General features: G+C 39.6%; 1 protein-coding gene and 1 long non-coding RNA gene across 6 annotated transcripts in view; one reads left to right on the top strand and one right to left on the bottom strand.

Moving 5' to 3' along the window:
- Positions 1-14538, top strand: part of LSAMP (limbic system associated membrane protein) — a 1273416-nt gene that overhangs the window by 1046214 nt on the left and 212664 nt on the right. For all 5 annotated transcript variants that reach the window (XM_078389966.1, XM_078389965.1, XM_072993808.2 and 2 more), the window contains one exon: positions 13564-13689. In XM_078389966.1, coding sequence (XP_078246092.1) covers positions 13564-13689 — 126 coding nt within the window. The remainder of the gene's footprint in view (positions 1-13563; positions 13690-14538) is intronic.
- LOC140705606 (uncharacterized) lies at positions 4376-9956 on the bottom strand. Its single transcript, XR_013543332.1, has 2 exons — positions 5863-9956; positions 4376-4561 (listed from the first exon to the last, which is right to left on the bottom strand). It is a non-coding gene; the product is annotated as an uncharacterized LOC140705606 (long non-coding RNA).

The raw sequence follows: 14538 nt of genomic DNA, 5'->3' as shown, positions 1-14538 counted from the left end.
ATGGCTATTTTTTGACAACTATGAATGGTAGTAAGCACAAGAGAGTATCCCACAGACCAGTGGTTCCCAACCTTGGGTCCCCAGATGTTCTTGGACTAAAACTCCCAGAAATTCTAACCAGCACAGCTAGTGATTAATTGTGGATACAGAAGCAGAAAAGCCAATATTCATAAACCAGAGGATCTGCTGTATCTGTTGTAGATCATTAAAAGTTTTTGCCTCTGACTTTCGGTGTTCAGTGTTTCAATTTTCAGTGTCCATTTCCTCGATCCTAAATGTGACTGCTGAAATCAAGAATTTGTCTGTGATTCAAAATATGTAGAATTCCTGGGCTAACCTTGTCTTCAGAAAACTCTGTTCTGCAAGTGTAGGTCTGCTTTTCTTGGGCTGCTACTTTACAACTGCTTTCCATTGGCAGAAAGCAGAATTTTGGTAAGAAGTAAAGTTGATTCTGTAAGCTTAGGAAACAGCCCTGGTCTACTGCAGTAAATTATAAACAAATGAGCCTAATTCCCCCTACCTTAGGCATGTCTGTTGACAAGAAGAAATATTGGCTTTTAGATGGCCACCTCAGGCTATGAAACCACATTCTGAGGGAGGTTAGCCTGGTCCACTCCTTGATATTCTTCTGCTGTTTAAAGGATTTAAGCTGGCTTTAAATTGTTTTAAATGGTATTTATTGCAAATTCTGTTCCATTTAGGATAGATTAACATCCTTAATGAACTTGATAATTGTGTTTAGGATTCTCTTTGCACATCCCTGCTACGTTCATCAGAAGATCCTTTCTATCAGTTGCTCTAGGAATGTGAAAGTACTAAAAGGATTTTGGTGTGGTGTGAGATACAGACCAGTCTCCTTTTCCTCCTCTAATCAGGAAACTAAATGATCTCACTTCAAAGGTGCTCTTTGAAGAATGCCTACTTGATTACTGAGGGAGTGGAGGAGGGGAACTAATAAATTATTTATGCAGATAAGCCAAGATTCCAGATGTGTTTCTTAACTTTTTCAAAGGTTCAAGGTTATTAAGTCTGAAAAGGCTTGGCTTTGTACCTCCCCTGTTCCTATGAAATATTTGCTACACATTTCCATGTAGATTAAAAGCCCAATGACTTTATTATAGTTGGTGATACAGACTTATCCTTTAAACAAGGTTGATCTGACTGCCAGCTGCCAGTTTGTATAGCCTTAGAATACAGCTGGTATATAAAAAGTACTTCTGAGAAGCCCCCATCTCTTTATCTAATCATTGCCAAACCAAGTAGTGAAAACGAAAAGGTAGACAGGTTACTCACCACACCCTTAAATTTGAATTAAGAAATGAAAAAGGACACAGGTATGGCTCATGCAGACACCACTCTAGGGAAAACGGTTTCAAAAGGTCAACAATGTCACTTTTGAAAGCCTTCTGAGTACAGTGGGGTCTCGACTTACGAACGGCTCGACATACGAACGTTTCGACTTATGAACCGCTCTCATAGGAATATATGGACTCGACTTACGAACTTAGATTCAAGTTACGAACTCTTTTTTCCCTTTTTTAAAAAGCTAAGTCATGTTAGGTCAAAAGGAAAAAAGAAAAAAATTATCCCCCTCTAGTGGCAGAAGGCAGAATAGCAGCTTCCCATTAGTTTCTATGGACGAAAAGAGCAGATACGGATTAAATGGTTTTCAATGCATTCCTATGGGAAATGCAGATTCGATTTAAGAACTTTTCGACCTGAGAACTGCCTTCCAATATGGATTAAGTTCGTAAGTCGAGACCCCACTGTAAATGCCACACAATCTTTGTCTCTGATTTGACCTACATATAGAAACCATACATGAGCTGTGTGATGATACACGATCGGGTACTATGTATGAATATATCCTACATTTCAGATAAGACTATAATCCACTTTAGATTAGGGGCATGCCTGGTTAATCATTCATTTTTGTTTCACTTTGGGTTCCACTTTCATCTGCCTCTTTCATTTTCATGTTTTTTGCATGCACCAGCCTTTCCATTTAGCACGAAAAGGATCACCTCATTCAGTTCCTTTCATTTCCCCCCCTCATTAGCATTTTCTGGCATTAGCTAAAAAAAGTCTCCCCAAATCCTAATCCACACCTCAAATGCAGAAGTAATGCAACAGAGGAACAATCTTCTCCAAGAGCTGGGAACACACAAGCAGTCATGACCACCACCAAGCAAAACAGCCCCAAAAATCATCAAACCTATACAGGCATGCATACAGCCCAGTGACACATGGACACAGTCATGACAGTCCCTGGCTGACACTCCCTTGCCCCCCAGAAACAAAACAATTCCAGAAAAACCACCAAAACATAGACCTTAAACAGAAACAATTAATTAACTAAACAGCATTTCTTTTTTTAAAAAAAGAACAAAAGAATGAAAGAGGGAAAGACTCCCTACCCCCACACACAGAGACAGGGGTATAAATACCAAATTAAAAGACAAAAACTGCCTCTCTCCCGCCCAAAAAACAAAAACAGAAAAAGCAAAGAAAGGCACAAAAGCAACCCATCAACCCCTTCATCAAAATGATTAGGATATATGGGAATTTCCTGTATGATGGAGGCTCTAAAGAGGTACAGGAAGGACTTCAAGTATCCTGGGCTGTAGGAACAGCATGTAAAGATATTAAAGTAATTTGCAGGTGTAATTTCAGAGCCTCTGTCTATAATCTTTGAGAATTCCTGGTGAGTAGGTAAGTTCCCTGAAGTATGGAGGTAAGCAAATATTATCCCCATCTTCCAAAAGGAATGTGAGAAAGAAGATCTGGACAATTTCAGCTTGACACTGAAACTAATAAAGTTTCTAGAAGAATAATCAAACAGTTGCTGTCTGAGAAAAATGCTGTAGTTTCTAAGACCCAGCATGGATTTCTCAAAAAAACAAGTCATGCCAAACTTCTATCTTTTTTTATCATAGGATCATAACCTGAGAAAAATACTGTGAATGTAGTGTATCTATTGAGGCTTTGACTTCCTTGTGGTCAAGCTGTTGAAAAAAGGGCTAGACAATGCTACTGGTAGGTTCTATTCAAACAATCCATCCTACCAGTACCCGGAAGAAGAACAGAAAGGTGTTAAAAAACTAAGAACCTGGGGTGTATGAAATAGGAAATTCAGTTGCTGGACTCTTCTATGCTTCTGTGAGCCTGAGAAGCTGACCTCACAGAGAGATGTCAAGGTGTAAACAAAAAGCTCACGCCTTCAACTGATCTCCTATTGAACATTTCAGTAGGAAGAAAGGACCAAATCGTTCCAACACTGAAGAAAGGCGCAGATGCTTCCAAGCTTATCTTTATCAGAGAACATATCAAAGCAACCCCAGGGATTAAGGAAACAAGTTAGCTGGCCTCGCATATCTCTGAGGAGACCAATATGTTGCTCCCCTTCTGCTCTGATTTCTGAGGAGAATCTGGGCCCATTTGCTGTCCTATGAAGCTGTGCCAGAGGATACTCTCTGTGTATACCCTAGAACTACACTATCTGTCTGCTAAAGTATGAATACTAGATTAGATAGGTATAGTTTTTATTGTTTTCTGGTGTGTTTTTCCCCATTTGCATGAAAGTCTACCTCCACTTTGCTCCTGTATTTTGAAAAATTGGTTCTTGTAACTGTTTGGAACTTGTACCCTTTTATACTTTTGAATTCCCCCCCCCCATTTCTTTCTTTTTAATAAATTACAAAAATCCTTTCATACATCTGACTGTATTTTGAACAGAGAAGAGTTGTGGTACTAATACCAGTCCTTGCCTTAACCAGTTACTAGGACTTTTTTTTCAGTATTTGTATGTGGGAATGTGACAGCTACCTTGCAAGACTTGCTCATTCTTAGTACCTACTTTGAAAATTTCTTTTTGTTTTAAAATCCCTAGTTCAAAATTCTGCACCTAAGGGGGAAAAACAAACGTGCAGCCACAAGGTGGGGGATACTTGGCCCAGTAATACAAAGAGCAAGAAAGATGTTGGAATTGTGGTAGATCACAAACTGAATATGAGCCAACAGTGTAATATGGCGGCAAAAAAAAGGCAAATACTACTTTAGGCTGCATTAACAGAAGTATAGTTTCCAAATCCCATGAAGTACTAGTTTAGTCCTTATGTTGAGTACTGCATCCAGTTCCGAACATTGCACTTTTATTAGTAGCACAGCTTTTATTAATGGCTCAGTGTCACTTTCCCCTGCCTTTCCCCCATAGTCTCAAAGGGCTAAATTATAGTCTCTAAACACTTGCCAAATTGGGGATTTCACTAGAGTTCTTCAGAGTCCAGGTTCTGTCAAGCAGGAAGGATAGAAGATCTTAGGTCCATGAAACACTCTTTTTAGGGAAAGCTTGTATAGATAAGAGACTCTTGCACAGTGCAGGCAGCATACAAGTTGAATAAATAAATAAATAAAAATAAGTGAAAGAAGTGAGGCTCTTCAGCTCATCTCTGCCTATCCCCTCCTTTGATCTGCAGATCAATTGCTTCTCCAGGGCTACAGTGGTGTCCAGAGTAATGTAACCTTGTCCAGGCACGTGGCTGGGGTTTCTGGTGACTGACTCCTGTTACAAGTAAACAAATTAGACAGCCTTCAGCATTCTCTTCTGTTACATCCTCTTTTAAGGAGATAAGCACCAACAGTCTGCTTTCCCAGTCCTGTCCTTCTATTCTCCCTGACCCAGCCTCCTCCAGCTGCCTCTTATCAGAGAACTCTCTCTCCTTCCTCTGTGTTGATGTGATCCTGAGGAAATCTATCCTCCCCTGGCTGCCTGATATTTGTGCTTTGGGGCCAGATGGCTCACTGAGGTACATGCCTGCACACAGACAAGCCACAATAAAGTTCTGGAAGCCAAGCCCTATGAAGAATAATTGGGGAAACTGGGTGTATTCATCCTTAAAATGAGAGGATTAAGAGGTAATGTAAGATGGAGCAAACTTGTTTTCTGTAGCTCCAAAAGCTAAGACCAGATGAAATGGAGTCAAATTATGTGAAAGGAGCTTTTGCCTAAATACTTAGAAAGAATCTCTCAACAGTATGAGCTGTTCAAAAGTGGAGCAGATTGCCTCAGAGGGTGATGGACACTCCATCATTGGAGGTTTTAAGTAGATGTTGGGTGGCCACTTATCAGAGATGCTTTACCTGATGATTTTATGCTTTGACAGGAGGTTGGCCTCTATTACTGTTGGAGCTCTTTCCAGTTCTACAGTTCTAAGATGCTGTGATCAGTTCAAATACTTAAGCTGAGCTAGACATTTCTTCAGCAGCAAAGTGGAGTTTGCTGTGATTTTAAAGAGGCTACAGGCCAGTCTAAATGGCTCTTTCATTACCAGAAACAGACTCTTGCATCAAAGGGGCTTTGAGCAATTTTGTACAGGTCACGTCTAATGTGGTTGTGGAAAAAGTGGGATTTATAAGTCAGATCCTCAGGATCTGAGAAGCATGACCTTGAGCCAGAAAGGTTGTTCTACATTGAGGTCTGGGGATTTTGCTTGCTCCTAGGGGAAGTGGATTCATGTTGAGTCTGGGTGATGGTGAATACCTCCTCTATCGTTCCTCTCCCCAAAGCCTACATTCTCATCCCCTGAAAAAGAGGAGTCTGATTCCAGAGTCATTGAATGTCCTTATTTTCCCAAATGCAATTAACAGCAATTCTACCTAGTAACTGTACCAACTGTAGAGGTGAGATTTCAAGGCTTTCACTCAGATTGTTCTTCCTGACCCAGAACATTACCCGTACTTCCTCCTGACTGTAGCAAAGGAAGATGTGAAACTCCCATTTGGCTTCTCCTCTCACAACTATCAGTAGCCATTCTACCTTGCCATTCCATATGAAACAGTATGGATGTTGATACTTTTATGTACCTATTTGTTTCTTCTCTCTCCATTCCTTTCCTCTTCTGTATGAAATGTGTATATGATTTTAAAAAATAAAACAAACCATTGTTATGTTTTGAAAGAAAACAGTATGTAAAAACAGAAGCAATTAGTAAAATATAATATTGTGGTAAATTGCAGCACTCAACACAAACACAACTTAATACAGGGAAATTACCAGCATTGGTGTCTGATTTTTCCCCACCTTGTCTGTCTAATCAGATTTCTTTTGCTACTTCTATTCCTTCCTATCCCCATTTGCTGATTCTAACAGGAAAGAACTGTTCAGCTTAGGAGTACAAAAGTCCTCTCTGTCTACACCTCCTGAAAGCTCCCCCTCTAAAATAATATTATAAAACAGGTAGCTTATATCCTAGTCATGTCATTACAAAACTTATGAGTGTTTCTCATTCTGACATATATTAAGAAAGCCCACATTAATAACTAACTCAACGATCTCCAAGAGTTGCAGGTCCTACTCCTGCAAGCAGGTTTTAACAGCCACCCCCCACCTGCTGAAAAATAAGAGGAAGCTGTTCTTGCCATACTAATGTGAGTGCTTAGGTAGCACTTTGCATCTTCAAAGTGATTGATGGGCATTAGCATGCATGGCTCTAATGTCTTGAGAGTTTGCTTAGATTGCTACCTGCATGGCGAGGACAGGCATCATGCGGTTTCTTGTTATAGGTGTAAAGTGGAGTGACTAGTCTGCAGTGGAGAGAAGTAAATTAGCCACTCAGTCCTATTTACCAGTTCAGGCCTTCTTTAAATCCCCTCTCTTCCTCTCATTCACTTTAACTTAACAATGACTAATGAGGCCAATTTGGTGCCAATTAGTTGCCCTAGGAAAGGACTGCTAATTGTAGCAGGCAAGGTGTCAGCTCCAAAATCCTCAAGGTGTATTTGGTGCCTGTGATGGCCAGCATGCCCCTTCCTTTTAATCTTCACCTAGGGGCTGATTAGTTTCTTTGTATTTGTTGCAAAATGTTGCTAATTAGGAGCCAGGGACAAGGAAATTACAACCCTCTGGGCTTAATTGGGAGACTCCTGTGGAGCCTTTTATGGCAATAAACTCCCTTTTTTTTCCAGATGAAAATGTAACCGTTTTCGCCCTTATAGTTGAGTCCTACAAAGTGCAGGATTACTCATTCCCCTCAATCTAGGACTGACAGTTTTAGAAGATCAAAAGAGTGGCAGATAACCAAACCCTCAACATGTATATTTTGGGTAGAGAACAAGGTGTGAATCACCAGATATTGGCTTTGGGAGAAAATTGGTACAAAAATATTTCTTGAAAGCTTAGGGCTGAATTAAATGTGAAATGAGTCAGCTGAAAACCATTTTGGTCTGGTGCTTAAGAGACACACAAATGTTTTGTGAAAGCCAGCTGATAGGAGAAACTGGATTTCTCCATGAAAGCTCATTTTGTTTTATCTTTATTTCTAATTTTGTTTTTTGCCGGAAAACCATTGTGTTTGAATGTTCTCGTTATCTTCTGAAATGTGGTGATTCATTTGCACAACCAAATTATAAGGCTGTTATAAATTTCTCTATAAAAGCAATGAAATGGTTCAATCAAACATTTGGTACAAGCTTAAATAAACCAGATGATCGGAAAACAGAAGCTTGGATTCAAAGGAGTACCGTCCTCTAATGCAACTGCCTCTCCTTTTCCTCCCTTGCTTTCTTCCATCTAATCTTTCTGACACTGTCCAGCCATAGTAAGACAATGCCTGAAGGCAAAGAGTCACAATAGGACTGGAGAGGGGTGGACTTCCATGGGTGAGAGGAGGCATGAAATTTAAGGCAATGAGAGAGGAGGTGCCATCAATAGCTGAGAGAAAGGGAGCTTGAAATGAATGTACGTGGAAGAAGTAAGGAACAAAACAGATGAACCAAAGTTGCTGATCTTGTGTGGAATCTTCCAGAGCCTGTTTTGCCACAGTTGTGTTGAAGAACAAAGAATCAAGAGTGCCTCTTAGAACTGATTGTCTTTATCTAGAAAGAATGCTGTGGAGCAGCTAGTTTGCCTCTATGAGTCTTTGAAGATGTTTTCTTCCACCCCTTTGTTTCAAATGAAGTTGGTGCTTAAGAGACGCACTAATGTTTTGTGAAAACAAATCACTTGCTTTCATCTTGAGTTCTTTCCTTGATTGCACTAGGGTATTTTAGTGTGTTTTCATGTCTCATTCCTTTTTATCATTTACATCTGTGTGAGTTGTTCCTGTCATGAAAACTAGTTTGAAAACTCACAAGGGCTTGATGCGGTGCAATGGGAATAGATCATCTTAAAGTTTATACAGAGCCTTGTCAAATCATTTGAAGCACCTAATTATTACAGATCTGTGTTCATTCCATGCCCATTAGTAACCAATGGTCCAGCTTCTGCATCACAGTCCTGACCTGTTTCTTCTACATAAAATGCCTGCCAGGATGTTTTCTCCACTGAAGTATGTAGTATGAGGAACCAAGATGAGGATACAGAAGAGACAGTTACTTCCTTGGGAGAGTGTCTTCAGCATTATTCATGCTAGGTCCCTTTAGACCATCAAAATTGACAAAAGAAGTAGAAGAAGAAACAACAAAATGGCCAACAGTCCACTTCTGGTTTTCAAAAATTGATATTTTGTATTATCAAGCAGGGAAGGAAGACTCTTCAAAAATGGAATTTGTACTCTTGTTTTTGCAGAATTTGGGGGGTAGAGGAGTCTAGGGTTTGGGGCCATAAACAAGGAAGCTGCATACTGCCCACCTATGCTATACACAGAAGCATGCTTTCTAGCCAATGGTACCTTGTTTGTAAGTTGTGATGATACTAGCATGAAAGTCAGAGGTCACATCAAAAGCAAAAAAACCTGCAGTGGGTGTTGCAGATGGGTGTGATTTTTTTTAAAAAAAATCTAGACATACGGAGTTACAGGCAAGACAACTCTTTGGTGTGATATGGAATCCAATAGTCAGGAGATGCCTTCCATAAGGAAATACATGCATGTCAAGGCAGTGCAGGCAGCTATCAGGCAGTAGAATGACTTGTCATTCCCCCAGGAGCAACTCAGCTTTCAGTGAATTCTTTACACCAGTGGTTCTCAATCTCACATAACCCAGGTGGTCTTGGAATGCAACTCCCAGAAGCTTTCACTACTAGTTGTGCTGGCTGCAGCTTCTAGAAATTGCAGTTCAAGAACACCTGGGTTACCCAAGGTTGGGAACCATGGCCTTAGAGCAAGGTGCAAGTTAAGAGACACAAACAATGCCACACTGAGGGATAAGCAGTGAGAACACTTTGCATAAAATGGAAATTTGGAACTAATTGCAATAATTACGTAGAAATACAATACATCTTACCACATCATGGAAGACTATGACCAGAGGACCACGTACTTGCTTGGCCTGTGATCCAGGTGTGAACTACTGAGGGACAACCTGCTTTCCCTGTTGAACATAGATGAACAAGTGCTCACATTAAAAAAAACCTTCAACCAAATGTTTGACAGCCATTCAAATAGAGAGAGTTTGATTCCCCTACTGTGTCTTAAAGGAAAAGGCATAGATTGTGTGGCTTTGGGCAAGTTATATGGTGCCAATGTGTCACCAGAATAAAGGCTGGCATGTGTTAGAATTGACTTGATAGCATGTAATCATTTAGCTGGCTAGATAGTTCAGAACTGGCTGGACAGTTCAGTGATTTAGGTATGGATTGAGAGTCTGATGCCCTACTGTGCCTCCCAGGAGAAGACCCAGCCTGTATAGCCTTGGCCAAGCTGCATAGCCCCAGAGTGCCCCCAGAAGAGAGATTGGTGAGCCACCTTTTAGTATACTAAGGGGAGTTGGAAACAACTTGATGACATGCAGCCATTATTCTGTAAAATAGAAAATATGGTCATCATATAATAGAAAACAGTTAATTTTCGCAGAGAATGAATGTGCTACAAATGTGTCTCTATTTTCATTTGAACTTTAAACCATATGACCCCCCACCTCTCACTTTCTCTCTATGTTGTTGTTAGCCGCCCAGAGTGGTCTAATATACCAGATGGGCGGGATATAAATCAAATAAATAAATAAAATAAATAACTAAATCCCCATCTCTTTATTCCATCATTTGACCAGGCCTATTAATATGCAAGACATTTTAGAACTGTTGGCCTTCCCATGTTATCATCTATTAGTTGCTGGTAGTAGCTGAGCAATATTCAGCTTGAAGTAGAATGGTTTGGTTTCCATAGTTCTGCCTGCCATAGTAGGAGTGTATGGTTAACATTATCCTAAAGCTGAATACGAAGGAATGACAAACACCATAGAACATTTTTGGAAATTCAATGTGCTGATTTTTTTTAATCCTCTACAATTTTTATGCAATGGTGAAAAACAAACACCCTTGAAAACTAAATCTTCTGAATTATTTCTGCCATGCAACTCTGTTTAGAAGATCCAAAATTTTATTTTTCATTACTAGACTGTTCTAAATAATGAACGTGTGAAATTCAAACTCATTTTGTATCCCAGATGTATTCCAAAATTGTTATGTTCATCACATCCCTCCAAGCAAGTGAGTCAGTATTCCTTAGTGAGCTTGCCAATGGTATGACTGCCAATTGGACAGACTCGTATAAGCCTGAGGCATTTGGAGGAAATCAGCCTAAAGTACTAGAAATTTTATGGGAAGGAGAAAGATGGTAAACCTGTTTGGAAGATGCACAAGCTCTCCTGAAACTCTCCAGAGAGTTACTCAAGTGAAGTTCCTACTAGGATGATGCTAGGAATGAGTTGATTCTTTGGCCAAACTCCGTAGGCCAAAATCGGCTCCTGATAACACTGTGTATTGGCAATGTAGGAGATGTGCAGATAAGTGGGATGAATCATCTCTAGAAACTGGCTTTCAAACTGTGTAGATATGATATGGAGCACCTACTGCCACATAAGTAATGACTTTCAGCGCAGTAAAAATGTCTTGAGTGGTTTTCTTGATTTCATAATAACATGAAGCTTCAAGGCTTTTCAAGCAGTGCATGAGAAGACTAGACACCTGTACCAAAGATACTGATTGGTTAGTATTTCAGATCATACAGCTCACATTCATTCTTGGCTCATGTGCCGCCTGATAATTTTGGTTAAACTAACTGCAGAATATACATTCTGTATTCGTCTTTAAAAATCTAATACTTCAAGCTACTGAACCCTGTTTCCTATTTTCTTTCTTCCAAATGCCTCTTAACAGTACACTTCTTGTTGACTAGTAATATGTAGATTCGTAAAACATTAATTTTCGTGTTTCTACCCTAGTCCTGAGCTCTGTTCAGATGTTCATGTTGCAAAGTTTTGAATTTCTGGTTAAATTCCTCTAACTGCACAGCAGAAGTGCAGGGATTCACACAGCAGACTAGCTTTACGTTCTCCAAAGAAGACAAGCCCTTTCTCTCACTAACTGACACTTACAGTCTCAATAACTCCCATGGAGATATTTGTAAGAGAAAGAATAAAAAAAGTTTCATTACTTACAAATCAACACCGAACTGACAAATATGGCTTCTTTCAAAAACAGGATTACAACAAACTCATGAGAGGGGGAAAGTATTGAGCAGAGATGTGGGGCCCTCTTTTAATTCAGAGGCAGAGGGAACTAGTGGTTAGTGCTAGACAGATTAACAGCCACCCCAACCTAGAAAAGTCCTTGCCAGTCACACCTACTAGAGGCAACATGTGAGACTGTAAAAACTCTTAACAGTTCAAGACAGGGTTAATCTGATCATATTAGCAGAAGGAGCACATTGCCTTCCAGATCTCTGTTTGATGAGAGTTAGATCTGATGAGGGCATCTCTATATGTGAAGCATCTCCGCGTGATCAGGAACCCTGATTTTTCTCTTCAGGTTTAGGTCTGCCCAGGCTAGCTGGCTAGCTCCCTCTCCTTATGCATTTAGATTAACTTGATCTTGGATAACTGCAAAAGTCTCTTTTTAATGCTTGGATCAAACTGGTGTTGCCAAACTTGTTGCTTCCTCCAATCCTTGCTTTTCGGGTCATTGCCTAGTTTGTACTATTTCCTTCAGCCACTCCAGATCTTTACTGACACACACACTCCAGATGCCTTTTGGAAAATTAGATAAGCTCTGCTTGAGGCAGAAACAAAAACTGAAAGGTTTCTTCTGGCTTGCAATGTAGGCAATATATTGGAGCATGAGATTCAGCTAAGATTTTAGTGTTTAGAATGAGTCAACCTTGTGGTTATTTTAGTCTCCATAGTGAATCAAAGTCATTTGATTTTCTCTGTGATCCTGAGTTTCTACTTAGTGCTGTGGAAACTGACTCATGGCTCCAGCAAAAGAAAGAGTCAGGCAAATATTGTATACATTTTCTTTACTCAGCTCTACTTCTGCAGCTAAAGATAGTATTGGCATGACACACTGTATTGGTTTGCACTCAGTTCATATTTCCTGGATTATTTATGGAATCACAAGGACACTTTGAAGTGAAAGCTCAAATTCTGAGGTAAAAATATGCATTATACAGGGAATTTCACAGCAAATTCATCTTTCTGTCATGCCAAATAAGACATTGAACCCATACATAGAAATTGAAACTGTGTGGTATAGAATGTAGTGAGTCCCTATGAGTTCAGGTACTTGGACTTCAGATATGACAAGAGAGGCAAACTATGTGGTAAGACTAAGATCCATCGTGTTAGAACATGGACAGAATCAAACTCAGAACCAGACTTTCAATTAGGCAAGGCTACATGGGTGCTTAAGATCATTAACTGGGCCACATGAAAGGACAGCAAGCTGTCAGTTTTTTTTTTAATTTATCATATTTCCAGGATAGCCTCTTGTAAGTGGTTTTAACAAATTTAAAAAATAATTGGTCAAACCTTGATACTGTGCAACTTGATGTGGGGAGGTCCTTGACAAACACCAGTGAAGATATGGGGAGACTTCAAGAGGAGAATCAGCAAAACATTGTACTGAATTGTTACCTGGTCTACTGTCTCCTTCTACTCTGTATATGTACTACACTTTCTCCTTCCAGCTATCTTTCTCTTAAGCAGAAAGTGGCATAAGGAAGGAGACTTTTGGGAAGAAGACAGCAGGTGGGTTGCAAATCTAACACATCCTCCCACACCCTACATATACACTTGAAACAGAACACCCTCTCCTTTATAGCTAATTGGTATGGCAGTCCATGCCTTCAGAAATGGGTGTCTGCTATTACTTGCATTTTGATTCTAGGAACATAATGCTATGTTCAGCTGCTTAGGAGAAAGGTCATCTGAGCACAGGCTTTAGTGAACACAAATAAACTTACTCTGATTATTGAAATCCATGTATAAAAAGTTTTATGTCCAAGTTAAACATCAGGTATTCTCTCTCTCTCTCTCTCTCTCTCTCTCTCTCTCTCTCTCTCTCTCTCTCTCTCTCTCTCTCTCTGTGTTTCTTGTGCCCTGGTCAGATTTGATTACATAATTCATTTGACAAATAATAATAGTAAAAAGTCAAATGTGTACTTTTGAGTAAGAATAAGCTGTTCAAAAACATGTTTTCAGTGACCATAGCAACTAATTTTGGTTTTTAAACTTTTGCCATCATTCTTGGTCTGTGCATTCAGAAAGAGTAATCAATGAAAGGATAGAGTTCCTGTGAAAAGAAAAGAACTAACATTCCTGAAATTGATCAATTATGCTTTCTTCCTTTAGTTCCACCAAAGATCTCCAACATCTCTTCAGACATCACTGTGAACGAAGGGAGTAACGTGACCTTAGTGTGTATGGCAAATGGACGTCCTGAACCTGTCATCACCTGGAGACATCTCACTCCTACAGGTAGGAAGGCTTGGTTTGTATTCACATGTCTCATATTGTACATATTACATTTTACTAGAGGATACTTTCTCGTACAAAACAGCCAGGAAAAGATACATTTATTGGATCAAGAATACTGAATGTGCTGTTGCAATACATTGGCACTATGACCTACATCAGCATGTTATGCCTCCTTGTTAGCAAATCTCTTTGTTAGTAGTAAGTAGTTTTTGTCATTGCAAAGACATTACAGGAATAAATGAAACCCTTCATTAGTGCAGATGAACTGAAAAGGCTTTGGCCTTCTTATAATGAATTCAGAGTAAATCACTAAATGGGCTTCTACAATGGTGTCAATATTCACTTCTCCCCAGCAGCTTTATGGTTCTCTATATTACTTCTGTAAGAAGTTCAGTAAGCAGTTTGTTTGTAGATTTTGCTCTGTATTCAGTGTTAAGCTACAAATAAAAGGACATACTGATAGGAATTCAATGAGGAAAAAGACATCCACCGAAACCCACTGACCATTTAATTGCACTTTTGATACTATAATGTTTGGTTCTTTTGGAAAGAGTAGTCAGTAGGGGAAGGAAAGACACTTTCTGATTATTTGTTCATTGAGGATTTATTTTAGATACACAAACAAGTTAACAAGTCTCCTTTAAGACAATGTTAAGGGCTTGTTGACACTGTTAAGACTGCTTCCCACATCACCCAGCAGCAAGTCTATCAAATTTGCTATCATATGTAGGTTCAGGGGAAGCCACATATGGACCAACCATTGATGATTTTATTTGATGGATTCATGTGTTGATTTAAATAGCTGTTTGCTGCATGCGTGGTTTAGATTTTTGGAATTATCCTTGTGTG

This window comes from Pogona vitticeps, chromosome 3, assembly GCF_051106095.1.
Source record: "Pogona vitticeps strain Pit_001003342236 chromosome 3, PviZW2.1, whole genome shotgun sequence".
Lineage (NCBI taxonomy): Eukaryota > Metazoa > Chordata > Lepidosauria > Squamata > Agamidae > Pogona > Pogona vitticeps.
This window is presented reverse-complemented; position numbering and strand designations above follow the sequence as displayed.